The sequence below is a fragment of the Juglans microcarpa x Juglans regia genome, chromosome 5D, assembly GCF_004785595.1.
Source record: "Juglans microcarpa x Juglans regia isolate MS1-56 chromosome 5D, Jm3101_v1.0, whole genome shotgun sequence".
NCBI classification, from domain to species: Eukaryota; Viridiplantae; Streptophyta; class Magnoliopsida; order Fagales; family Juglandaceae; genus Juglans; species Juglans microcarpa x Juglans regia.
The window spans coordinates 32,059,558-32,086,053 of NC_054602.1; the positions used below are offsets into that span (position 1 = coordinate 32,059,558).

A 26,496-nucleotide genomic window follows, 5' to 3' on the forward strand; every position below is an offset into this window, starting at 1 on the left:
TAGCTTTAACATAACTTTTCCACCCCTCACCTTCTGATGCATTGACTTTATCATTTCCTGCGTAAGAGTCACATTCTCAAAAATACTTCGACCTTTCACAAAAGCACCTTGTTCTTATGAGATAATATCCCCAAAAACCAAAGAGATCTTCGCAACCAGAATTTTGGAGAACACCTTATATATGACATTACAAAGACTAATCGGTCGAAACTTATCAAAACTTTGGAGATTTTTAATCTTGGGAATAAGGACAATGTACGATGAAGTATAGACTTTTAGGAGAAACCCTCCCAAATAGAACCCCTCCACAGCCTCCATGACATCCATTTTAATAAAATCCCAGCAAGCCAAATAAAAAGCAGAACCAAAACCATCTGGCCCTGGGCTGCTGTCTGCCGCAATAAAAGCCAAAGCCTCATACACCTCTTTCTCTGCTGGCATGTCTTGCAATCTGGTCACAACATGTTCCAAGATAATTGGATCAATTAAATCCCTCAAATCTAGGAATTCAACAGAGTCTTCTTGTGAAAGGAAATTTGAAAAATATCTCACAGCTTCCTCATGCACCCTCTCCCTCGACTCTAGTAAAGTCCCATCCTACAATCTCATAGAATTTATACTAGAATTCCTCCTCCTTTGCCCAATAATATTATGAAAAAAATTTTGAATTTTGATCACCGTCAACCAACCATGCCTTCTTAGCTTGTTGACGAAGACGTGTGTCCTCTCTTTTTATCCACATCTCCAACTCCACCTTAGTGGTTAGAAACTCCACCTCAACCTCTTCATTATAGGACGCCTGCATCTCAGAATCCAGTAGTTCCAGATGCTCTTCCAACTGCTTTATAACTCCACCCACATGGCTGAATACCTCCTTATTCCAACTACGCAATTTCACTTTTAGGCGCTTAAGTTTCCTAGCTAATTTCAATAAACCTAAGTTACAATCAACTAGTTCCTCCCACGACATACGAACTGTCTCCAAGAACTTCTCATGCTCAATCCACATATTTTGAAACCTTAAAAGGGAGGGGCCATACCTCTCAGTCTTTGCCACCAACCGAAGTAGAATAGGCGAATGGTCCGAAGTTCTTCTACTTAACAACCTTGCCAATGCTTCACCGAATCTAGCATTAAACTCATTATTCACCAACACTCTATCAAGCTTTGCCTAGCTTCTCGCCATACCTTGCTGTCCATTACACCATGATAGCTGCCGACCATCTAACTGTAAATCCATTAACCCGCACCTGTGAATACAAGCATTAAACTCATCCATTGCCAAGACGGGCCTTTGACGACCACCCACTTGTTCCTCATTATTTTTCAAAATAAAAGAGATGAAGGGAAAATGCTTCTACCGGAGCTACAAAGAGAATAATTTATCATTTTTTTTTTACTTAATAGTTAAGAAAGTATTTTTTAATGCATTTGTGATTTTTTTTTTCAAAATGTTTAAAGGGTTCTAAAAACTATTTTAAAATACAATTGCACTATCGTTACTATACAATACATGTGTCACCTTTCTCGGTGATTCTAGCATTGTCCTAATGAAGGACCGTGGTATAATAGGCTAAAGTCTCGTTTGTTTTCGCAGAAGAGAGGAGATAAGATGGGTTAAAATTAAAGTTAAAAAATTAAATAAAATATTGTTAGAATATATTTTTTAATATTATTTTTATTTTAAGATTTGAAAAATTAAATTATTTATTTTATTTTATATTAAAAGTTGAAAAAATTATAATGATTAGATAAGATGAGATAAGATATTTTATGAACAAATTAGGCCTAAGTTAATTTTAACCGAAACAAAATGTCGTCAATCATTGTGATCGGCCCAAGCTGGTTTGTATAGGCAGAGGACCAAATGAGGCCCAATTGGAAAAGACCGAAGAAAGGAAACCTTCTGGAAGGCATTTGAAAAAGATTTTAAAATAAAAAGCGTATATGTGGCTTTGTACAACTATAAACCCTAGAGGAGACACAAACGAAAAGCCTAAAACCCTCTTATTGCCAAAACCCTAAACCCAAATTCCCCGTCAAGCTTTGAACAACAATCAAATGGCTTTGTATTCCATGCTCCGCAGAACTTCCTCTTCCATACTTCCTCTCGCGATCCGATCCTTCGGATCACCTAGGCCCTTCCATGGCGTAATCTCCACCGTTCTCTCAGCCAGAAAGGGCGAACTGGCCAGCGCGCTCTGCCGGCGAAGTTTCGTCCCGTATCTGCGCTTCTCCACCGCCACTTCTACGAAACCTAGCAGCGATGAGAGCCTTATTCGTGTCCTCCACTCCGAGATCGAATGCGCCCAGGAAGAAGCTCACGAAAATGTCAGTTTTCTTTTAGTTTCTTCCTTTACTTTGGCTAATTCTTTTGTTTAGTCTCGTTTTTTCTATAATTATTCCCCTTGTTGGGTAGGTATGAGAATCGTTCTCTCTTTTTGCTGTTATATATAAAGTTTAAAAGGGCATTTTTGGTTGTGAATAATATTTTACTCTAGATTTTTTATTTAATAAATTAAAATACTTTTTGGTTATTTTCCTACTTAAATTTCCAAACTCTCATTTTCGGAAGCAAAATTTTGTTTTGGGAACCTAATAGGTGCTAGAGAGTTATAGCTTGAATGCTTCAAATGCCTTTTCCATCGGGTATTGCTGAGAAAATGGTGGATAAGCAAATCATTTGGTTAGTTTATCCTCCATATAAAAAGTTATCAAGTACCGAGCCAAGCATTTGCGTATTTATTCAGTTGAGTGGGGGTATTTTGTTTACTTTTGAATCGTTAATAACCTTAAAATTTGTGTTTTTTTTTTTGGGTGTAGGAACTAGGTGCAAATTGAAACCTATGTATTTTCTGGGTTTTCAAAATTCTAACCATCCTATTTCATGCTTCCTTTCGAATTTTTGGTTCGGTGGAGGTTATTTGTATTGATATATTTGGGTATTTGAAAGTTCTGAATGTATGTTGGCTTTATTGGCATGTATGCACGGTTCCCAACATACTTTTGAGACTTGTGTTCTGCGGTTATTCGGAGTCTCTTTTTGAAGTTCCTGGTCTGTTTTGGCAAATTTGAAGCTGGGTTTTTCTTACTACTCGAACTCTGTTTTGGGAGGGGTGACCCCCTTACTTGCATCATTACAGTGCCCAGAAATTAGGACTGCAGTTAAAATTGCACGACAGATAAATTCATATGCCCATATCTAGCTGTAAAAGTTACATGCAAGAGGAAGCCTATCACAGCTGCACCCCTTACTTGCATCATTACGGTGCCCAGAAATTAGGACTGCACTTAAAATTGCACGACAGATAAATTCATATGCCCATATCTAGCTGTAAAAGTTACATGCAAGAGGAAGCATACTTTGATCCTTTTATGCTATTGGGAGATTTTTTTTTTAAGGGGGAGGGTAAGGTTGCATACGCTTTCCTTGTCTGATTCCTTGGGATATATTTATTCAAGAGTTATGATCTGCATATGGTGTTGATAATCTGCTGATGTCCAAGCATTTTTCTTGTCAATATTAACAAAACAGGTGGAAGAGGTCCCAGATAATTTCCCCTTTAAGATTGAAGACACACCTGGAGAAAGAACTATATTGCTTACAAGAAACTATGGAGATGAAATCATTAAGGTTCAAGTTGACATCCCTCAACCTGGAGTCGGGGAGGAGGAGGAGGAGGATGGCAATGATGCAGAAGCTAGTGTTGATTCTAGCATTCCCTTGGTCGTGATTATAACCAAAGGAAATGGATTGTCTCTGGAGTTTGGTGTCACCGCTTTACCTGATGAGATTTGCATTGATAGCTTGACGGTTAAGCAACCAGAAGGTTCTGAAGATGAGCTTGCCTATGAAGGACCTGATTTTAAGTAAACTTTTTATAACTGACAACCCTTTTTTTTTTTTTTTTTTTTATCTTGTACGAGTTTTCCATCATCATTTACTCATTATCTGATATTCTTCATGGTTGCCCCCAGTGATCTGGATGAGAACTTGCAGAAGGCTTTCCACAAATATCTTGAGATTCGAGGGATCAAACCCAGCACAACCAACTTCTTGCACGAGTATATGGGCAAGAAAGAAACCAAAGAGTACCTTATGTGGCTAAAGAACATCAAGGATTTTATTGAGAAGTGAATTCATTGAAAATCCTGCTAAAAATGTTTTGGTTTTGGGAGGGTGGTAGACCCTACTTTTTCAGATTTCGTCTGCTGTATTCGTAGCTTGTTTAGCTGAGGAAAGATTACCTATAAATTCTGAGAAACAATCTCAGGTCAAGTGAATTTAATCCTCTGAAATGTTATAGAGGGAGTTTTTCGATAACTTGTACCCCTGTTAGACACATTTTACTATTCATGTTGAAAAATTGCATCTGTGTAGGTTGGTCGAGTTCAGTATTTGGTACTGAAATGTTAATGGCTGAATCAAACCGCTGTTCTTTGATTAAAATCGGCTCTTGCAGCATTCTTCCTTTCTCAGGCCGTAAAGAGAAACCAGTTTTGATAAATCCATTGTATCTTGAAAATTATGTGGCAATGTAGTGTAAAAGAAAAATGGTAACTTCTGCTGTATTCAAATAACAAGCACATTTGCTTTAGGGAAATGTTAGTATGTTGCCTGAGTTTGTCTCTTCACTCTGATTGTTCGTGTATTTATTTATTTTTAATTTTTTTATTTAATGATTAAGGAATTGATGTATTTTTTTTTATTTTTTAAAAATATTTAAATATGTTAAAAAAATATGAAAAGAAAAAAAAGAAGAAAATAAAAAGAGTACTGCTACGGATCCCAAATTCGGGATCCAAAAAGTTCACCAAATAATATAAATTTTTTTCTTTTTTTTTTTATGTATTTTTTTAATCATCATAAATATTTAAAAAAAAAATTCACAACATCATTAAAAAATATTTTTTAATCATTCCGTAAAAAAAAAAAAAAAAAAAAAAAAAAAAAAAAAAAATCCATTCGGTGAACTTTTTGGGTCCCGAATTGCATTTCTCAAATAAAAATGCAAATTTGACTCATTGCTTCAACCAAAACTGAAAGTCGCAATATCCTTCGTAATCGTACATGGTAAAAAAAAAAAATCTATTAAAAAAAAGATCCCTACAGAGCCAAGAATAGCACTGTTCATCCAAGCCGGATTTTTTCCCAGCCCGGTCCGGAACCTGGTTTTCCGGGTTCCGGTTGCGGGTTTCGGCCCGGATCATGTATGGGCCGGAACCCGGGTTGTAAAATCCGGGTCAACCCGGGCCAACCTGGGCTGGGTACCAGGTTTAGAACTCGTGTTCCGGGTTTTAAACCCAGTACCCGGGTTTTTTTAAAAAATCAAACCCAGCGTCAAAACAACGCCGTTTTGATGAATCAAAATGGCGTCGTTTTGACACAAGGGTTAAAAACCCCCCCGCCCCCCTTCAGCCTTCTCTCTCTCTCTCTCTCTCTCTCTCTCTCTCTCTCTCTCTCTCTCTCTCTCTCTCTCTCTCTCTCTCGTTAAGGAACCCTAGCCTCCCTCAGTGTCGAATCCGCCGATTGAAGAAACCCCATCATCCTCGTGACCCCACCATCGTCTTCGCCGTCATCCAAGGTTTGTTCTCTTCTTTTTATTTCGATTTGGGTCTCTGTAAATCTCTTCATGCGAACTTGAGCTTGAGCATGTATGCTTTGGCTAACAAGAATCTGGAAAACTACTTAGAATGTTCTTGATGTTCCTTGTTTGAAATCCTTTTTTTTTGCAAAAGTGTGGAAGGCTTCCACACCTTTTTTTTTTTTTTTTTTTTTTTCTTCTATGATTTGTTTGGTATCAGATGTGAGGGTTGTTAGATGGATGAGTAGTACTTTGGAGAATTTATTTGTTTTGGGTTCAATCAAAGCTCATTTTGAACACATTTGGGTAGGGAGGGAGGCATCATCTTGTTTAGGTATGGTCCACATGTGGATGAGAACTATGTGTAAATATAGAGACAGTTTTTTTAAAATTTAATGTGGGATTAGTTTAGAGAAATGGGTTTAAGTTAGGTTATGGTGTGTGATTTGGCTTTCAAAGTTTAGAGAAGTTGTTAGCTTGCAATTTTAGGTTGGTTTAAATAATATTATTTCATCCAGAATCATCACTTCAGGATCAAAATCATTTTCTGATATGTTAAAATGTTTGATTTTTCAATTACTAAATAGATTTTATCTACTAGTAATAACTAATAACTACTTCTACTTCGACTACCTTCTCGACTAAATTTGATATCAGGTTAGAGAAATATCTTCAGGAGCAAGGGTTTATGGAGTTTAGATCAGAACTAGATCGATATTTGTCGGAGGGGTGTGCACAAAAATCACCCAGTTTTGATATTTTGGATTGGTGGAGAGTTAATGCCACCAATTATCCTGTCCTTGCTGAGATAACACGTGATGTGTTAGCCACCCTCATTTCCATTGTTACCTCGGAGTCCGCATTTAGTACTGGAAGACGCATCTTGGATCCTTTTAGGAGTTCATTGTCTCCAGAGACTGTCGAAACCCTCATTAGCACTCAAAATTGGTTAAGGACCAAACCTGTCGACATCCGGGAGTTGGAAGAATACGTACAGTCGATGGATCTTGAAGGTAAGTTTGAAACTTGAAATATTTTTTTAATATCTATCTATCTTGTTTTATTATCTATCTAATTCATTTTTAATATTTTTTTAGATGATTATCCAGCTTCATCTTCAACAGAGGCTACTGTGAGTCTCTCTTCCCATTCATGCTGAAAAAAATCTAGAGTAAGTGCTTTCTTCTTGCATAATCTTACTTTCTTAAAGTATTTATATGGGTAGCAAAATTCGTTGTACACAATGAAGTTGAATGCATGCAAACTTTAAATTTAGAAAATTAAAACTTTTTTGGGAATAATGCTACCATGAACAGTTTCTTAGACTCGAAATCCATTGATGAAATGTTGGTAAATGATGAAATGGGATGAGCCTTAAGGCTCTACTAAATTTTAGCAGCTTTACTCTCCCAATCAGCCACCTAATCATGAACTTCATGCATGAACGAGTAGTTTACAGCATATAAATTATACTGAGATTAGTTCCAGAGCACTGCAGGTTGTAACAATCAGCCACCTAACAATGACCGATTATATTGCTTCTAGTTTGTACAGGTTGTAACAAGTGCTCCTTTTCCATATGGCGTGCAACAGCATCAAATACTAGTTTCTGATTCAGCCAAGAGAGCTATCCTATGATTGTTGGAAGAAGAAAGCTAATTGATGGAAAATTTTTTGATTTTTTGCAAACAATTTGTTGTGTATTAGAGTTTAATTAAAGCAATGTATATGTTTTGTAATATTCTTAGTAAATTAGTTCAAACAATGTAATATATAGTTGATTGCATCTTGTATGTTGCGTTCATTTTACATGATGAATATTGGTTTTTTTATTTTTTACATGCATTTAGTTAAAAAGTTAATTAATTGTTTATATGCTTATGTTGTATTAAAAAGCAAGACAAAAAGAGATTTATATTGGTTTTCTATTGAGAATATGATTTGAAATTTTAGATGGAGACAAAATATTTGAAGTACAATTAATAATAAAAAAGCTTTTGTTAAAAAAAAAAAAAAATCCAGGTTCAACCCGGAACCCGGAACCCGGAACCCGGAATCCGGGTTTTGAAAAACCCGAGTTCCAACCCGGCTCTGACCCGGACCAATCCGGTTCCGGATCCAGGTAGACTCGGGTTCTCAGATTAGAATCCGGATGATCACCCTTAGCCAAGAATGATACCAGTGGAATGGGTTGGAAAAGGTTAAAAAGGAAATTCTTTTATCTTAAAATAAAACATAGGATCTCAGGAGCAGCTGATGAACCGCAACTTCCAGCCTTGACAGATCTGTTTCTGAATTGCTAGGAATGATGCAGAACCTTGTGTGTATAAGTAACACCTTTATCACCATCCACCACCTGACCACGTCCTCTCAAAATCCTGGTTGTAATAGAGGATTAATGATTAATCAAAGCAAACCGTATAAAGAACTTTCTATCTTGTTGATTTGATGTTTGATCATATCATGAAAATAGTTACTCATGTCAGTCAATAATAGTATTTGAATGCAGAATTCTCATACCATCGTACTGTTAAAAGTCCTTCTACTCCCACAGGTCCTCGAGCATGAATCCGGCTCGTACTTATACCGACCTGTTCAGCAATTGTATAGAACCAAAAACAGGCTTTAAAGCGGGTAAGAAAAGTCGAGCACATTGGCCCTGAACACAAGAACAGTTGAAACATCGGATACCTCTGCGCCAAGTCCGAAGCGTGCACCATCACAGAATCGTGTGCTTGCATTATGAAAGACTGCAGCACTGTTGATGTAGACAGATTGGTGATAAGAAGAACATAAAGGAATGCAACATGTAGGAAAAACATTATTTCATGAGGCACAATTATTAGAGCAGTACGACTTTAGTATATCGATTCACCTTTTTTTCGTGCAAGGTATCAATTCCCCTCTAGAGTACCAAAAATGGGAAAATATCATAACAGCTATCTCATAGAAGAACTAGATTGTGACAATACATTTATTGGAGGCATCATCACCACAAAAGTAGTTTCCGCTCACCCATAATCACATATAATTATATAATTGTGAAGTGCGCAAACGTCTTGTAATCGAGTAAAGTCTATTCTTAAAATTTTTTTTTATGTAGATTACATATTTATTTATTTTTTTAAATGATTGCACGACACTTGCATATTCACAACTATAACTATCATTTCTTTAATCCAATTGACATCATACGGTACGGCTACCCAGTATTGAAAATAACTTTTGAAGATTAGGTCGAACCAAAAGGGATGAAAATTAGCAAATTCAAATATTGAAATTGGAAGAAAGGGTTCCTTTCTCTCAGGTTTCAGAGATCGGAAACACTAGAAAGACTCTAGGTGCACTAAACATGCAAGCTTCGAGCTGGAGGCTCAGATGAGAGCTAAAGGGTGAAAATAGCAATGGTGTGCTGCTATTTGCAGTATACATACCTTTATGAACTGGATAGTGAATTTCAGGAGAATAGTCAGAGATGTAAGGTAGTAAGAATGGAGTTTGGTGAATAAGAACTGTGTGAGCAGGGATGATTTGGGTCCTTGGTGACTGTCGTTTGTAGAGATGAGTGGTGAGAATAAAAAATAGGGAAATACTCAAGCACACAAAAGAATTCCTACAAACTGACATGACTTGGTAAGGTGGTAAGAATGTGGTTTGGTGAATAAGAACTATGTGAGCAGGGATGATTGGTGAATTTAGGGTCCTTGGTGACTGTCATTTGTAGAGATGATTGGTGAGAATAAAAAATAGGGAAATACTCTAGTACACAAGAGTAATCCTACAAACTGACATGACTTGATGTGATTCATTAGATTGTAAAGTTAATTTCATTATAAAGTAGATATAACGGATCAGATGAAACTACATCAGTTTGAAGGATTGTTTTTATGTAATTGCTTTGTGTTTACGATTCTAGAGTATGGCTTGCAATGATAGTCATCCGTAGGAAAATTGCTGATAGAAGGCCAGTGGTATATGCTACTATTAAAGGTGAGTGTAATATTTGATATTTGGAGGAGTATTAGGATGAATTATTCTCCTATCTCGACTGCATGGACTATCGTGTAAGCCACATCTATCGTGAAGGGAATGTTATGATTGATTTTCTTGCTAAGAGAGGTGTTGGGGGCTTAGATATGGAGTGGTTTGCTGACTGTGATAATCTCCCTAGCCAGTTAAGAGATCTTCTTAGGATGGACATAATTGGTCTTCCTTATATGCGTTGTGATTAGGATGTCTGGTTTTCCTTTGGCCTTTTTATGTGCATTTGGTTCTTTGTTCTATTTTTCTTGCAAGTTTTGATCCTGGTTTTGGTTCTTATTTCTAATTTTATGGGTAATTTGTATTTTGGTTGGAATTTTTGGCTCTAGGTTACCTGGTTTATGCTTATTTACCAAATTGTAACACCCAGGTATCTGTTTGTAACCACGGTTTTCTTCCGTCAAAAGTGAGGGTTATCAATAAAATTGGGGTTCCGTCCTGTTCCCAAAAAAAATAAAAAAATGCTACTAATTTTGTGCAAAAAGAAAGCCTACCTGTCAACTTGATGTAGGAAAGTTTCAGCAACTTCACTGTCTTCTGTGATGATACAGTCAGTATGAGCACTACAACAAAGTCGGGGTAGAGAAGAGAATTGGAGTCGGAGATTCACTTATTATAACCTTCATTATATACAAACAGAAAACATTAGAAAATGAAATCCAAAGGTTTCCAACATACCTCCCGTTTTCATTTATGTGGTCAATGGCAGAAAACACATCATCTACGATTTCAATTGTGCAAGCCATGGAACTGTATTCATGATGCAATGAATTTGCCTCTACAATATTCAACAAAGTGCTGGCTTTTGGTCCTCCATATAGAGTAACATCTGCAAAAGTGAACTTGCATTAGTGCAGAATCCCTTAGATTCCATAAATGCTGAATTTTTCAAGTAGTATCTTTAGGAGGTAGTGCATCACGGGGACAATATTTGCAACCAGCTTTCTGTTTGCAATACACAAAGCTAACAGAATTAAATGAACAAAACAGATATCGGATTTTCTAGTGTATGAATGGATATCAGTTTAAGTCTGATCTTCATGATACAAAACTTCTTTAGAAAACGTTAAATCTTGATCATTCATAAAAAAGCATAGAAGTGGCGGATTGAAAGTCACCGGTCCAACTGCTGGGTCATATTCTGGTAGAACCTTGACATCATTTTGGTGTTAATGATCTCTATTGTTTATACAATTATACAGTCAAACAAAATTACCCTGATGAAAATATTATATCTATGAGAGAAGGTCTTAACCCGAAGGGCAATAGACCAAAGCTATCTATCTCATTCTTCAAGGAACTTGTGGATGGCAGGTAGGTTCATAGAATGTTTGGACAGGAAGATGAATATTCCACTTAACAATAACAATAACATTTCCAGGAGTTGTGTTGGAAATTTCGGGTGTTGGCAGTAAATGAAGTGTAATAATTAATCACTACTGTGACAAGATATAAAACTTTGGCTTGTTCATAAATTTGGTCATCAGTACTGTGAGAGTCCTTTGTTCAAAGGGCTGCTTACACTTTTGGGGAGTATCCCTTGATGAAAACAGTTGGGGGGGATTTCAACATGGATGGAGTTAAGAAAATTCAACAGCTATAGTGGTTTGACAGGTTGGTCCAGTAGAATTTATAAAATCATGTTTGACATTGTCCAACCTCATGTTAGTTTGTTTTGATAACCAAAGTTATAATACATAATAAACCTCATGCAACGCGGTAACCCAGGTCCAACTACACGAATCTAGGTTTGTTGATGCTATTTAGAAATTAAAAAAAAAAAACACATTAGTTAAATAGAAGTAAAGTTATGGAAATTTTTCAAACACCATGACAGGGTATCAAATAGAGGCTTTATACATGAACACAGTTTTTGAATAGTTGGTCTCTAGGCAGACAACTTCATCATACCTTCAGATTGAAGTTCAAGGAGAAGTTCATTGATCCCACCATTACTCAGAAAATCTTTGTGTACAAGAAGTGTTTCCTGAGAATATCACAATACATAAATCCAAAAGACTAACAATTCAAAAATGTTGTGAAGATTATTCTTTAGTACAAAGGAGAACTGCTACAACAGACAAACAGGGAACAAGGAGAGCAAACTGAAATACTGAAACTACCATTGCATTACAGGCTGCAGGATAATCCATTTTTGCATCACGCAGAATGTGTTTTGCCATATCTATATTAGCTGACTTATCAACATAAACATGACAAACTCCATCTGCATGGTAAAAATAGCAACTTTATTTGAAGCTCCATTTTAGTGAATTAAAAGTTTCTCATTCCATTCCTCTTACCAGCATGACCGAGAACAGGAATTTTTGTTGAACTCTTAATCTGAGAAACAAGCTTATTACTGCCTCTGGGGATCACAAGGTCTATCACATCATCCAGCTGTCACACAATAAAATAAGTTAAAAACAGTCGTTTTTTTTTTTTTTTTTTAAAGAAACATAGCAGTAATCAATGTCAGTACACACCTTAAGCAGATCAGGAATCTCCTCTCTGGAAGTCACAAGTCCAATAAGTTTGTCACCAACAGTATCTGGGATTGCTGAAGTAATGACCTATAGAAGTAAAGAAAAGGAAAAGGAAATTGTAAAACTATAACCGAAACATATACGAGGAAAAGAAGTAATGCTACTACACTCAAAGTAACCAGGCAGAAATTGCCTAAACTTCCAGAGCCAAACCTTGTACAACGCCGCATTTGATCGCTTGGCTTCTTTCCCTCCTTTAAGCAGTAGACCATTCCCACTTCGAATTGCTAGTGAAGCTATCTATTAAATTACAGAGCACAAAAAATGGTATCCATCAAGATTTTACCACAGAAACATAACAAAACCTTTTAAGCCATGAGCTTGAAGCTCAACCAGTTAATGTATAATAAGTATTAGATCAGTCTTCCCTGCTCACCAGCTCAACCGAGTGATAAATTGATAATAACAATAAAACAAAATGAATCATTCAGATAAAAAAGTATTGATATAGAGTGTCATCTTCGACATCCTTGGAAACTAAAATAGATGCTGGTGGGTTTAATATGTAAGGATCCTGATTTTCACCTGTACCAGAGCATCAGGTCGAGACTCAAAAACAATCAGGAGGACACCCAAAGGACTTGTCGTTTTCTCTAAGATGAGCCCGTCTGAAAGCTGGATGCAAAATCAGTCATCAGAATTAAGTGCCCATGTAAGTAATTACCAAAGAATTCATACTCAAATAGACAAATACAATGCAAATTTTGTTGGTACAAATACAGGAATGATTTTCTATTCTTTTATCATAAATGGGAGAAATATTATTGGATTCACAAAACTATCAAAGATTACTATAAAACTTATCAGGCTTTGGTTCTTTTTAGAACAAAACTCAAGGAGTCCTGACCTCTGTTCTACTTAAAACACGAGCAATGGGTTCTTCCATCTCTGCAAGTTTGCGAACAGATTTTGCAAGACTGGAGATCTGAACAATATAAAGACCAAATGAGACAGACTCAAAAACTAAACAGAACATCATTCCACAATTACACGAAAGGAAAAAGTTCAAACAGAACAAGGACTTGCCTTCCCGGGCTTCAAGGATAAACGAGATATTAATGATTTCTCGTATCTAGCCTCCTGTGCAGCAGCAACATCAGCTTCATTCTCAGCCATAATCACACTTTCATTCGCCTCCAGGGCATCCGCTATGTCCAGCAATATTTTCCTCCTTTCTTGAGGTTGTGTGGCCTGCAGTTAAGCAATCCATAAAAATGCTGAAGCTGTGAATATAACAACGACATTCATGCTATACAACAGATTGAAGTATCCGGAAAGCTCGCAAGTACATTATATATAATTGAGAGAATTTATAGTGACATAAGCCACCCCAGGCTTTGCAACTTTGAAGAAAACATGTTGTTACTACCTGAAGCCGTCTAGAACATTCCCGGGCCGCAACCGCCATAGCACGCGCACCAGCCTCTTTGGCCGAAGTCCATAATTGTGCATCTTTATGGAAAAGAGTACCAAGATGCTCTCCTTGAAGTACTTTAATGATGTTGTCTGTGGCATAACCACTGCAAAGAAATTCGAAATCAATTTTGAGTAACCAAGAACAGCACAGAACATTTTAAGGCAACCAGAAGATAAGTTAATTGATCGTGGTATCTTGCATTATTAGTGAAAACTCGATGAACTGATGGTCTTTCGGCTTCTATCATCAGTTTTCCAAGCCCGGTTCCATATGTAGGAAACAAAGCAAAGAAAAGGAATAAAAATAACAACAAAATTCATGAAAACATGGTAGCAGCTGGCGGTCCAAACAGTTTTATAAACAGATGGAACTTTCAGCTGTGAAATGATAGAATTACCTTGTAATAACAACAGGGATGCCAGCATCAGCTGCACAGATAGCTGCTTCAACTTTAGCAGTCATACCTCCTCTTCCCAACCTGGACTTGTCTCCAAATGTGATTTCCCCTTGGTGTTTCTTCTTGATATATGTATGTATTATCTTTGATTTTGGGTCACTCGGAGGACAACTATAGAGGCCCTCTACATCGCTCAACAGAACAAGAAGGTCAGCATTTAGTTCTGAAGCTAATAGACTTGCCAAACCGTCATTATCCCAAAATATACCAGAAGAATCCTGCAATGATGGTTACACTTAGAATAAAAGGCATATTATAACGGTAATATATATTAATTATTGTGAAATATAATATCAAACAGAAACAATCAAGGGTATAGATGATCACGAAGATAGCTCATCAAGGGCATGAGCATTTGGGAGCATTATTGCGGTTGGTTTGCTTTCACTAAGTTTGGCAACTAGAATGATCATGAATGTGTTTTTAGCAAACAAATGGGAGACCTCAGGGAGTTGCTAAGTTACTAAAATCATATGTATATTGATAACAAATTGGCGACATTCAAATCATGTCCTTCCAAAGATTTGTTATATATAGTAGATCAAACACCATATGGCCACTCGGTTTAGAATGTGACTACTGGAGCCTGTTTAATTGGAACCAAAACAGGCATTAGTGACATTTTTCTTAGCCTTGTTTAGAAACTGACTCTATTTGGAACCCAAAAGAACAAGGGGGAAAGATTTTTGCAGCGCTTGATTCTCGATCACAAATAGCAGAAACAACAAAAATGTCGCACAATAAATTTTCGTACAAATATATAATCCTTACCAAAGGCAAAGGGAAAAAAAAAAAAGGATGAAAAAAGATCATGAAAAACTTGCAGAACAAAGTGGAATTTCAAATGCAAACTTAAATACAAATATAAGGAGCTGCATATATACCTGGTATGGTGCTTTCTTAGTGCTAACTGCATCATTCTCATTGAAAATAGGAATAACCCTCAAATCTAATAGTGAGTTCACAGTGTCACAAAGTTGCTTTCTAAAACCTTCATCCCTAAAAACAACATCAGTCACAAGAAGTTGAGAAGAGGTCACATCAAGCTGCATACAGAAGAAACACGTATTAGTACAAGTGACTTAAATAGATGGACGCATTTCAGATCGAGCGCGGACGGTAAAGGACAAAGTGCACGAATGCAATTTATAACTTCCTGACCTGCTAATGCATGTGTGAAGATGTAAATATAAAAAGTACTGGACACATTTTCTAAAGTAAATCCAATATGATATAGATACCTGGCTGAACATTGTATCATACAGAGCCATGAGACTACTCTGCCCGACTGCTGCGCAAGCCTTTCCATCAAATTCATCTTGTGGATATTGTAGATCAGCAAAGCTGCAAAACATTAATGGATTCTCTTCAGGCAAGGCACTCGTTTTCTCGGGCTCTCTAACGCCACCTCAAACAGAAATTTAATGTTTACTGGTAGAACAGGTACATGAAATCTACCATGCATGCTCTCTCTCAATATCATCCTCGCGAGGGGTAAATATCTCCGTAATCAAAAGTTATAAAGATAATATTTCTTGATTTTTACTAATTTGTTTGAGTAGCAGTAACTGGTCTCGCATTCAAATTTCAGGTCACAGTGTATTCAAGGATAACTTCTAGCATGCTCGAAGTTTGATTTTGCATAAGCAAAGGTTGATAGCATTTTCTGTGTGCTTGTGTATGCATGTGTCAGTGTGTATGTGTGTGCACGTTAAAAAGGCAACGGAAAGAATATAGTAAGGACCTGCTGTTGGCTACTTTTCTGTATCTAAGCCTTTGGCGTCCAAGACCAACCGCTCCTGAAGAAACCAAAATAACCTCATAGCCTCGAGAGTTTAATTCTTTAAGCTGCAGGATTAATTGGGAAGAGGGAACGTCGTCAGCCACATGATAAACTACAATTCTTATGGGATCATTTAATTAGTATATAGTTTTTTTTCCCCAGAGTCCTGGAATAGCTTGCCATGAGAACACCAATGAAACTGCCTTCTTTTGTCTTTTTTTCCCTCTTCAATTATTTTTTCTTCTCTGTCATTCACAGCATAGCCTCTGAAAAATCCGTTCTCACAATTCTGAAAAAGCATTCATACGAAGCCCAACATACCTGCTCACAGAGAGCTCCAAGCCTGCCTAGTGCCAGTCTTCCATCAGGTCTAGTAACCACAGCCGTTCCGACCTTTAATGCAGACAAAACAACAACTGTAATTAGCAAACTTAAATTCGCATACATACCATACTAGTTAAGTACTATACATAGCAATGTAAAAACTTGGAAAATTAAAAAATTGTAATGGAAAGTTCTACCATACTAGAGCAAGAAAATACTTCAGGATATGCAACACGTGATGTTTATGAATGTCAGATCAGCAGAAGGTATTTACTGCCACAGGCACATAGAAATATTTGTAACCTACTTAAAATCCAGTTTCTGTACTATTTGCTGCTCACTTAACGTCTTTAACCCTCAGTTCCACCATGCATAAAAATATTCATATACATCCAATCATGAACCAATCGAGCAAGGAGGTAGCCAGCCAAATTCAGAAAACGTATTCCATCTTTGCACACTTGAATTATTTCATGGGGTTAATTTGTTTTTTATATAACACGTATAAAACACAAAAGCGCTTCAAATCTGTTCAAAGTGCGAGTCTGGTGCATGAAACTTGCGCTGGCAATCACAATCAGAACCTTCTGTGGTCTATTTTTTCATTTTAGTTGCACTATGTATAAGTGCACTTCATCTCCAACTCACAGAAACAACCCACAGTATAAGCAATGTCCACATGAAAGCCTTGCATCTTCATTCATTATCATTAGTATTTACAGAATAAGAAGAAGAGTGGAAGAGCACAAACAATAATTCAAGGTACTGCAAAACCAATCTTTTATTTCAAAAAGAATTGATTTTTAATTTTGATTTGGTTCATTAGTGTCACTAGCATGAATTCCATCTATCAAGTCTCGATGTTGTGGGTTTACATCGAAGAAGGTTTGACCCCCCAAACAAGAGAGAAAATATATTAAAATCACTCTCTAGCTAGGTCATAGACTGAGCTCAAGTTGTCGTTTTGATCTGCGCCTCGTATATATACAAAGATTATATTTAACCAAAGAACCCTAACAGACGCGCCCTAGGTTTTGCAAAGCAAACGCTATGTCTGCTGAGCGCAGCACGACCCCAAATAAACGAAAAGAAACAAACGAACAAAAAAGAAACGAAAAGCAGCCGAAGTTCCGCAGAGAATCGGAAGACTGTATCTTGTTACACGTAACCTTGACTATCAGACGCTTCACGTTCTTGACAAAAGCTCGGGTAGGATCCATGGCGCTGGGTCGAGTAAGAATGCGGCGGGCGACTTGAAGAAGAGCTACCATGCACCAAGAGATGCGCGATGGGCTTTGGCTTTTTCGCAGTGATTGCTTAATATACGAAAACTGGAAGCCGTGATGGAGTTGACTTGGGGACGAACTCCTTTTTCGCACGTTTCGTATCTTAGATTCACGTGACGTCTATTTTTGTCAAAATTAAAGAAAAAAAATATTATTCACACATACTATATTTATTTTTATTTTTTTAATTATTTTTTATTTTATTCTTTCTAAATTAATAATTTCTTCTACTCATTATTTATATACTACAAATTTAATAAAAATAAAAAAATTATATATAATGTATAATAGAAAAATAATGAGTAAAACTTTACAAGATAAAAATATCACCTATCGGAAAAAATTTAAAACTCACACGTTCATAACAAACAAGCATTATAATCAGTTAATCTTTTTTTTTCCGAATCTATTATTTTATCTCAAAAATGATTTGTAAATTTAATTATATAAAAAGTTTTGGGGATTTGTAAAAACGAAAATTATCAATGTACCAAACACTTTTATAGATGGGTGGGCCCATCTGCAGGTGAGTCTCGATATTTTTTTTTTCTTTTTCTTTTTTATAAAAATTTTAAGTTGAGGAGGGACATTTCGCACTCCATACTTTCATTTGAGAGGTTGTTACGTCAATCAAGTAATTGGCCTTTAATTTTAATATTCATATTTGAAAAAGATTTTAGCTAAAAAAAAATATATAAAAATAAATTTATAAACTGATATACGTTGATGTGATATGTCAAATTATAAAATTATTTTTATTATAAAATAGATCTAATGAATTTCATGAGATCATATCATATAATTTCTTAGCACTTTTTATATTAATTGAACCTGAATATCTAAAGAATAAGTAAAATACTCTTGACAGTAATATATGTTGTATATGTAAATCTTAGATGTGAAAATATGTAACTTTCGTCCATGAAAAATATGAAAATAAAGATTATAGGTAAAAAAGAAAAATAAAAATAGGCTAGGCATAAATCCATCCATAGGCAGAAATATGAAATAAAAAAGGCTAATAAGATAGACAAAAATAAATTGTAAATAAAGTTTCGCTTCAAATTCAACAGATAATATGGATGGTATTTGGTATTTGTCTATAACGATAGTCAATTCTCTTCATACTTTTTGAGTTTTAGAATTATCACATAACCCACTTTTTATATTTATATTTTCTTTCCAAAGAAAAAATAATCCACTTTTTATAGATGGGTGGGTTCCAACAAATCATCATGAGCTATATTTGTGGAGTGATAATGTTATACACGAGATAAAATTATTAATGTAAAAATAAGTGTGTTGGTATATTCTTGTGAAAATTTTTGTAAAATTGTATTGTAATAAGTGTTGAAGTGTGTCAAAGTGAAAAGGAGGTCAAGTGAGGTCAGCGCAGCTCGAGCAGAACACAAACAGAAGTTCGCTCAACATGGCTCAACACATCGCTCAAGCGACATTCAAGTCAGAGAGTTCACTTGACATGGCTCGACACACTGCTCGAGCTAAACTCAATCTAGAGAGTTCGCGCGACATGACTCGACACATTGCTCGAGCTAAGGAGATCCAGAGAGTTCACTCGACATCGCGCTCAACACAGTGCTCGAGCTATGGACATCCAGAGAGTTCGCTCAAGCCTCGCTCGACCTGGCACTCAAGCGACTTCAAAAGTGCAATGCTCGCTCTACTTGCACTCGAAACTCCTCTCGAGCCAATTTTCAGAAAAGCTAATTTTTCTTAAGGTTTGAGCGCCTCACTTTTGGGAGGTATAAAAGGAAACATTTCATTCTGTCCTTGGTGTGGAGAAACAGAGCAAAAATAGAGTCTCATTCTAAGAGCATTTGAGAGAAACTCTCCCCCACATTTAAAGTTGAATCTCTTGAAAAATATACTTCTACCAAATCACACTCAAGATAAAAACACAGTTGGATTTAAATGGTTTAAGCTTATCAATTTCAAGCACAAAATTTATTTTAAGGGTTGGGGGGGGGGGGGGGGGAAGATGTGAAGCCCAAAATATTTTGTGTATGTAGGCTTTTTCTTTAAGAGAAAATTTGAGCCCAAGTGATTGTTTGTGGATTATTTGTTTTTTTCTTGGATTGTTGTGGGTCGAATCTAGGATTGAGAGGGGAAGGAAGCGGGCCCAGCCCTTGGGTTAGTGTGGTAGCCCAGCCCTCCCACCAAAACGGCATCGTTTTGATGGCTTTGGAGGTGAAATTTGTTTTCCCTACCCCTATACGGCGTCGTTTTGTGCATTTGATGAAAACCCTAAATCCTTTTACCCCGAGCACCGCACGCCCCTCCCTCTTCTCTTCTCTCTTTCTTTTGTCTTTTCTTCTTCCTCTTCCTTCCTTCTGCAACCATGAGCCCTTGTTGCCGCTGCACCTTCGCCACATGTCCGTCGGGCACTGGCCATCGCCTTCATCTGCCGCCACCTCCACTTCCACCAATCCACATGACTCTCTCTCTCTCTCTCTCTCTTTTCTTTCTCTTTGTGACCCATGAAGCCTCGGCCAAGGCAGCTGCTCACCGCCACTGCCCACCACTCGTCGCATGCCACACATGCAACGCTCGTGAAGCCAACACCATCCCTCACCCCCAATCGCAGCCCTGGCTGCAATTGCCGAGACCCAACCCTCGGCCTCTAAATAGGTTGAGCCTCTCCTCCCCCAAATCATCCCTCAAGCATCCTCTCCTCCCCTCAAATCGTATACGAGCACCTCCCTCACCCCCAAATCTACTCCTCATAGCCTTTAGGAGTATTTTTGCCCTAGAGCCACTGTGCACTGCAGTGAGCCATTAATCCCAGTTGTGTTCTAGCGGCCACATGACTACTTCTTGGTACTCCACTTTCCATTTCCACCATCCTTCTCCCCTGGTTCCACCCAACCCATGATCTAAAGCCCACTTTAGCCACTATCCTGTCGTGCTCCGCCACACCCCGCCATGAAATTTCCCTCCTCCACCCACTAGCACGTTGGATCTACCACCCCCTTGAAATAACCCCACCAGTTGCCCCTCTATTTTGCCCAGATCTACCTCTGCCATCGTGCACTGTTGTTGCCACCGCGTGCTCCGCCCCTCTTAAGGCCGCCACAATAAGCCTTTCTGCCTCTTTCCTCGTGCTTTAAATTTTTTATCATGTTCAAATTAATCTAACCAACATGTCCATTCACTACGTGATACATGCACATGCTCAATCGCGGGACACTTTAAGCCATCACGCTCAATCATCTAGAAATTGCCTTTCGCGTAGTACGTAAATCTCCAACTCGACTCTTGATTTTACTAATGTGGAATTATCACTAAATTTGTTGCAGTCTAGTTGTGATTAAGAAGTAGCATGGGGCCCTGTGAAGTGTTGGAATATTAATGATGTAGTTGTTGTCAAAAATTGGGCCAAAGGCCGGATGGGGAGTTGGAAAACGCGTGTAGTTAGGATTTGTGAAATTGTTGAAATTTTGACTTTTGTGTTGTTGTGTGGTTGACTGTTTTGGGCTATGTCATGCCATCTACTGTCTGTCATGCATCTGCAAATTAATTTTTATTAATATCTGCCATGAATTATTTAGTTGTGTTATGTTCTAAACTATGCTGCGTAATTTGAAAACTGGGTTTGTGGGTGTCATCGGAAATATATTTTTTATGTGGGTGCATGCGTGTCACGACCTCAAGTCAAGGTGGGGTATTATCTCAGTGGAGCTCCTCTAGTCACTCAGGAGCGTGTAAAACTAAGTGACATCCCCTAGGCTGTCGTCGGGCGATAGTTGGCTCAACAAAGATGGTAACGATCTTGGCACACTTTAAAGGAAATACCCAAACTTCTGGATATCTGGCAGGAGGTCAGAAAGTCAAGGGGACTTGCACATTTCAGTTTGAGTAAGGATGGGACTTTGTTGTTCATAAACCGTAAGGTGCTCCTCTGCATGGTCAAGCCTACTCCTCAATAAACATCTCATCCACTAATTGCCTTCAGCCAGCTTCAGACTGACTTTCATTCCCGTCTCGGATCTTAATACTTAGGATTCATTCGGAGGATCCGGTGAAGCCTTTTTTTTAGCGGGTAAATCGTACTATTCGAAGTTTATCTTTCAGCTTGCACCATTCAAACATTATGGAGAAGATTTTGGCAAAGGCACACGTGGCCCTTTACTCAGTTCACCCTAGAAGTACGAAGATGTGCCAATATTTGAAGAGAAATTTTTGGAGGGAAGGGATGAAGAGGGACACAGCCATGTTCGTTGAGAGATGTGCCACCTGTCGGCAAGTTAAGGTAAAACATCAGAGACCCGTCGGATCCTTCAACCCCTCTCGATTCTAGAATGGAAATGGGATGATATTGTTATGGATTTGTAGTGGGTTTGCCAAGGACTCCAAGCAGGAAGAATTCTATTTGGGTGATTATCGACCGATTGACCAAGAGTGCTCATTTTCTACCGATCACGAATAATGACACCTTGGGAAAGTTGACACGGCTATATGTCAAGGAGATAGTCATGCTGCATGGGATACCCAAGACCATCATTTCGAATCAGGACCAGAGGTTCACATCCCATTTTTGGAAGAGGTTACAAGCGTCAATGGGCACTAAGTTGAGGTTTAGCAACGCTTATCACCCATAGTCAGATGGCCAATGAGAGCGCACTATTCAGACTCTTGACGATATGATGAGAGCCTGTGCTTTGGAATTCAAGGGTAGTTGGGAAAATCACTTGCCGCTCATAGAGTTTGCATACAACAACAATTTCCAAGCTTCCATTCAGATGGCACCTTATAAGGCCCTGTACGAGAGGAAGTGCAGATTTCCATAATACAGGGATTAGGTTGGTGAGAGCAAGCTTGTTGGGCTAGAAATAATTCAAGAGATGAAGGACCAGGTCAGAGTCATAAGAGACAGGATGGCAACGACACAGAGTTGTCAGAAGATTTATGCAGATACAAGAAGAAGAGACCTGTCATCCGAAGAAGGTGACTAGGTGTACCTCAAGGTCTCATCCACAAAGGACATCAAGCGGTTTGGGAAGAAAGGGAAGCTTAGCCCAAGGTACATTAGCCCTTTTCAGATAATGGAGAAGGTTGGACCTATCGCTTACAGGATTGCATTACCGGATTATTTTGGGGAGGTGCACGACGTGTTCCATGTATCCTCTTTGAAAAAGAGTTTTGGACAGCAGGAAGCTTGACTGGTCGCCCCCAGTAGCATCCAACTATAGCCTAACCATACCTATAAGGAAGCACCGACACAGATTTTAGATTGGAAGGAGCAAAAACTAAGATCCAAGACAATACCTTTGGTGAAGGTGTCATGGGGAGATCCGACGGCTCAGGACTTCACTTGGGAGAGAGAAGTGGACTACCTCAAATATATTCTGGAGCTGCTGTTGCTACAGAGATCGAGAGGTTCTCGTGGGATGTTATAGAAAGATAGGAGTTCCGACACTACATGCGTATAGAAATCAAGTGGGTTACTCGTGGTATTGCAAGCCAAGTTTAGGAACTACAAAGTTTTTGTGAGTGTCTCTAAATTGGTTGTAACAATTAAAGTTTCTATAATATATTTGAGGTAGTGATTTACACCCAGAGTGGTTTTTTATTTTGAAGAAGTTCTTCAAATGAGTTTCTACTTTGTGACCAAATCTCTGTGTTAATTATTTATATGATTTGTTTTATTTTTTAATTGTTTGCTTGTCAATATTTTTTATTAAACCATAAAAACCGAATTACATATATTCACCCCATCTAAGTGTTGTGTTGGATAGAACCAATGCTTTTTCAAAAACTAGTGCTCAAAGTCTAGCTATAGCCTAATCTACTTCTCACCAATATTTTCGTGTACATGACTCACAGTCTAGTATGTCTTTTCTTTTCTATTTTGCAAGACTTGAAAATTCAATATCAAATTTAAAATTGATCAAGAAGGATGGGTTCGGTAAATCCGTTAATTAAATTTATTGGATCGGATGATTCATGATGACAAGGACTTTGCATTGGTTATTTCAATATCAACAAAATTTATAAAATATACTTTGCCATTCAAGAATTTATAATCAAGTATAGAAGAGTTAGGTTTCGTTTGGTTTATAAAGTCATCTCAACTCATTTCAATTCATCATTATAACATTTTTAAATTTTAACACAAAATATAATAAACAATTCAACTTTTTCAAATTTTAAAATAATAATAATATTAAAAAATAATATTCTAATAATATTTTATCATCTCAACTCAATTCAACGCAACTCAGTTTAACATTCAAATACAGTCTTAAGTAAGAATTTATTAACTAACTTCAATAAGAATATAATATAAATCTAATTATTTTAAATAATAATACAATTCATCATGTATTTGATTTCAAATATGTTCATTTTCTCCTGCCTTAAATATTCTCATCTACAAAAAAAAAAAAAAAATACCCTTAATCTTTAAGGTCATTAAATAGTAGTATTTTGTATAATATCTTACGTATTGCATAAAATATATGTATACATATGTATATAACTGGCGCAGCGCTGCTAGATGCTTCAAATCAAATCAATGGAATAGGAAGATCAGACCAGACTTAGCCGAATGGCACTGCATTGAGCTAAATCTCTCTCTTGCAAGCTTGATGAGCGATGCACGCTTGAACGGCGATCAAGAAAGCCATAGCCCACGCAGTACTCGTCGAAGTTTGGCTCTAGCCAATAGGCTAACACCCTCCATCACCCCCCAAAATAAAATGGCAATCTCGCAATTCTTGATATGTGAAGATGTGTTGTTAATATATATCTGTAAGATACATGAGAAATATTTTCGATATAAATAGATTATGTAAAAGTAAACTTACAAAGTAGCATAACTTAATGTAGTATGTTAGATTATAAAGTTATTTTTATTGTAAAGTAGCTCATCTAACGAATCACGTAAAATCACGTCACTTTCCAAATTTATTATTGTGTAATCCTTTTATATATACAGCACTTCTCATTATACATATATATTTAATATTTTACTTATTACGTAAAGAATTCTCATTTTTCAAATACAAAAAAATAAAAAGTAAAATAAAAAACACATAATTGAATGTTTTTCTTTTTTGATCAGTTGGAGATTACCTAGATCACTCAGCTGTCCTAAAGGGAGTGGAAGCAAAAAACCTTAAAAATTAGTGTTGATGATAATATAAAAACCCCTTCAAATAATATTTATAATTATTGATGGAATTTTATGTGTTAAAAATAGTCAACTTCCCTATTTATAAGACAAAAGTAATCAATCTCTTTAATATACCATAATTATATAAAATATTTTGTATAAAGTCTACCAACTCCAAGGCAAAACGTAGGAATATAAACTATATTCTTTTTTGTCTTTCAACAATACAAGCTCTTCTCAAACATGATAGTCTCATGTATGACAACCAAAAATTCTTCCATCTGAATTTCCTTTGCATCTTGATGCAAAACCATTTTCCCTAAGAGGAATGTTTTAGCTATAAAAAAATTAAATAAAAGTAAATTTACAAACTAACTTGACGTAATATAGTATGGTAGATTATACAACTATTTTTATTATATAGTAGATATAATATATCATATGAAATCATGTCAATTTATGAACTTATGAGATCTCTTTACAATTATATCACTTCTCTTTTTTCAATATATGAGCAACCTTGTTTACTTCTCTCTTCAAGCGTTTTTCCTTCCAATTTATTAGTCTTAATGAACTGAATGCAGCTTGACACTTCGGTCAGCTGACCGGTCATAATTGTTGCAACTTGTCTCCATGCTTCGAGCCGCATGGATGAGGACTACAAGTCTACAAGAGAGTCGCCTTCAAACCCAGCTTGCCTTAGCCCCAAATCTCTACATAAGCACAATGTCCTCTACAGTATCGTAGAGGCTTTCAATTCACCTTTTTGTGTCTCTTGCAATTACTCGATCGAGTACCCATATTCTTCAACAACCCAATTCTTAATTTAACTTCACCATGTCTCTCCCAGGTTATTCCATCTAACTTCTATACTTTTATGCTCAATATGCGAGAAAGATGAAGAGACCATAAGGGTGGGCGATGGGTTACCCGTATAATACCCGAATCCAGCAACAAACTGTTTTTTAAAATTTTTGCTTTTTTTATTTATACGTATAAAGAGTCCAATTAATTTTTGAGTATTATTTTTTATATATACTGATTGCGGATCCAAGTTGTATTATGGAAGATATCAAATTTTTTTAATAAGCTTGCTATTTTAATAATTTCCTTAAATATTTTTTGGATCGGATAGAAAATCTTTTTATGGGCCAAAATAAATAGAACTCTGTCCAATAAAACTCTTCTAAAAGTCAAAGATATTGTTAGAAGAGAGATTTATTTTGGATATGAGAATTATGATCCAATTTGTTTATCGAGTTCAAGCCCATTAATGTGTCTAATTTCAAGCGTACTAGAGTTACAATTTTAGACTCCCATTTGTGATAAAAATTTCTTAAACCAATGTCTTATATATATTTAGACCCATGGACGTAAATCGCACCGCACCTTCTACGTAAATTTCCTTCAAGCAAACTTGCCACCAACTATATTTTTTTATTCGGTGAAAACAAACACACGACACCAAGCAGCCAAGCCACCACCTCAAAGCCCATGTTCAATAGTATCTCCACGCCTTCCACATCCAACACCCAGCATGCATGTCCCCACGTGTCCAGAAAATCGCATGACGCTACCCAGCCCCATGTGAAGCAAAAACCTTGGCCCTTCCATAACCGTAGCCAACCATGAGAACCATCCATTGCTTAGCCACTATGCAGCTCCACGGAAACCACCACAGTTAAGTCATGCACAACCGTCTCCCTTTTGGTGCTGAAACCACCGACGCAGCCATGCTCCACCATGGGAAAACTTCCACTGTCCAGCCTTTGCACCACTATATTCACCGCCGCATGGTGCCAAGTCATTGACACCCTTCCTCCGTGTGCACCATGGTTGCATCAGTAGCCACTTGTAAAGTTGCTACAAGCCAACTCCATACAAGACCTAAGCTAATGGAGTCAAAGCCATCTCACGGAGGG

The 26,496-nt window shown here is 37.1% G+C and overlaps 2 protein-coding genes and 1 long non-coding RNA gene across 3 annotated transcripts; 1 reads left to right on the forward strand and 2 right to left on the reverse strand.

Annotated features, from left to right (window-relative positions):
- Positions 1–886: 886 nt before the first annotated feature.
- On the reverse strand, positions 887–26,496 carry LOC121266615. The gene is made up of 4 exons (XR_005940841.1): positions 26,334–26,496; positions 24,943–24,949; positions 946–951; positions 887–897 (listed from the first exon to the last, which is right to left on the reverse strand). It is a non-coding gene; the product is annotated as an uncharacterized LOC121266615 (long non-coding RNA).
- On the forward strand, positions 1,968–4,319 carry LOC121266613 (uncharacterized protein At2g39795, mitochondrial-like). The gene is made up of 3 exons (XM_041170498.1): positions 1,968–2,331; positions 3,536–3,870; positions 3,979–4,319. Exons 1-3 carry the CDS (start codon positions 2,062–2,064, stop codon positions 4,136–4,138), a joined length of 765 nt encoding a protein of 254 aa, XP_041026432.1. The 5' UTR covers positions 1,968–2,061; the 3' UTR covers positions 4,139–4,319.
- On the reverse strand, positions 7,758–17,433 carry LOC121266614 (delta-1-pyrroline-5-carboxylate synthase-like). The gene is made up of 20 exons (XM_041170500.1): positions 17,323–17,433; positions 16,151–16,222; positions 15,791–15,894; positions 15,288–15,390; positions 14,931–15,092; positions 13,987–14,264; positions 13,542–13,692; positions 13,199–13,363; positions 13,020–13,097; positions 12,698–12,787; positions 12,326–12,412; positions 12,113–12,199; positions 11,930–12,026; positions 11,750–11,853; positions 11,538–11,613; positions 10,305–10,455; positions 10,121–10,189; positions 8,277–8,343; positions 8,106–8,176; positions 7,758–7,963 (listed from the first exon to the last, which is right to left on the reverse strand). The coding sequence occupies exons 1-20, from the start codon at positions 17,422–17,424 to the stop codon at positions 7,885–7,887; spliced, it is 2,193 nt and encodes a 730-aa protein (XP_041026434.1). The 5' UTR covers positions 17,425–17,433; the 3' UTR covers positions 7,758–7,884.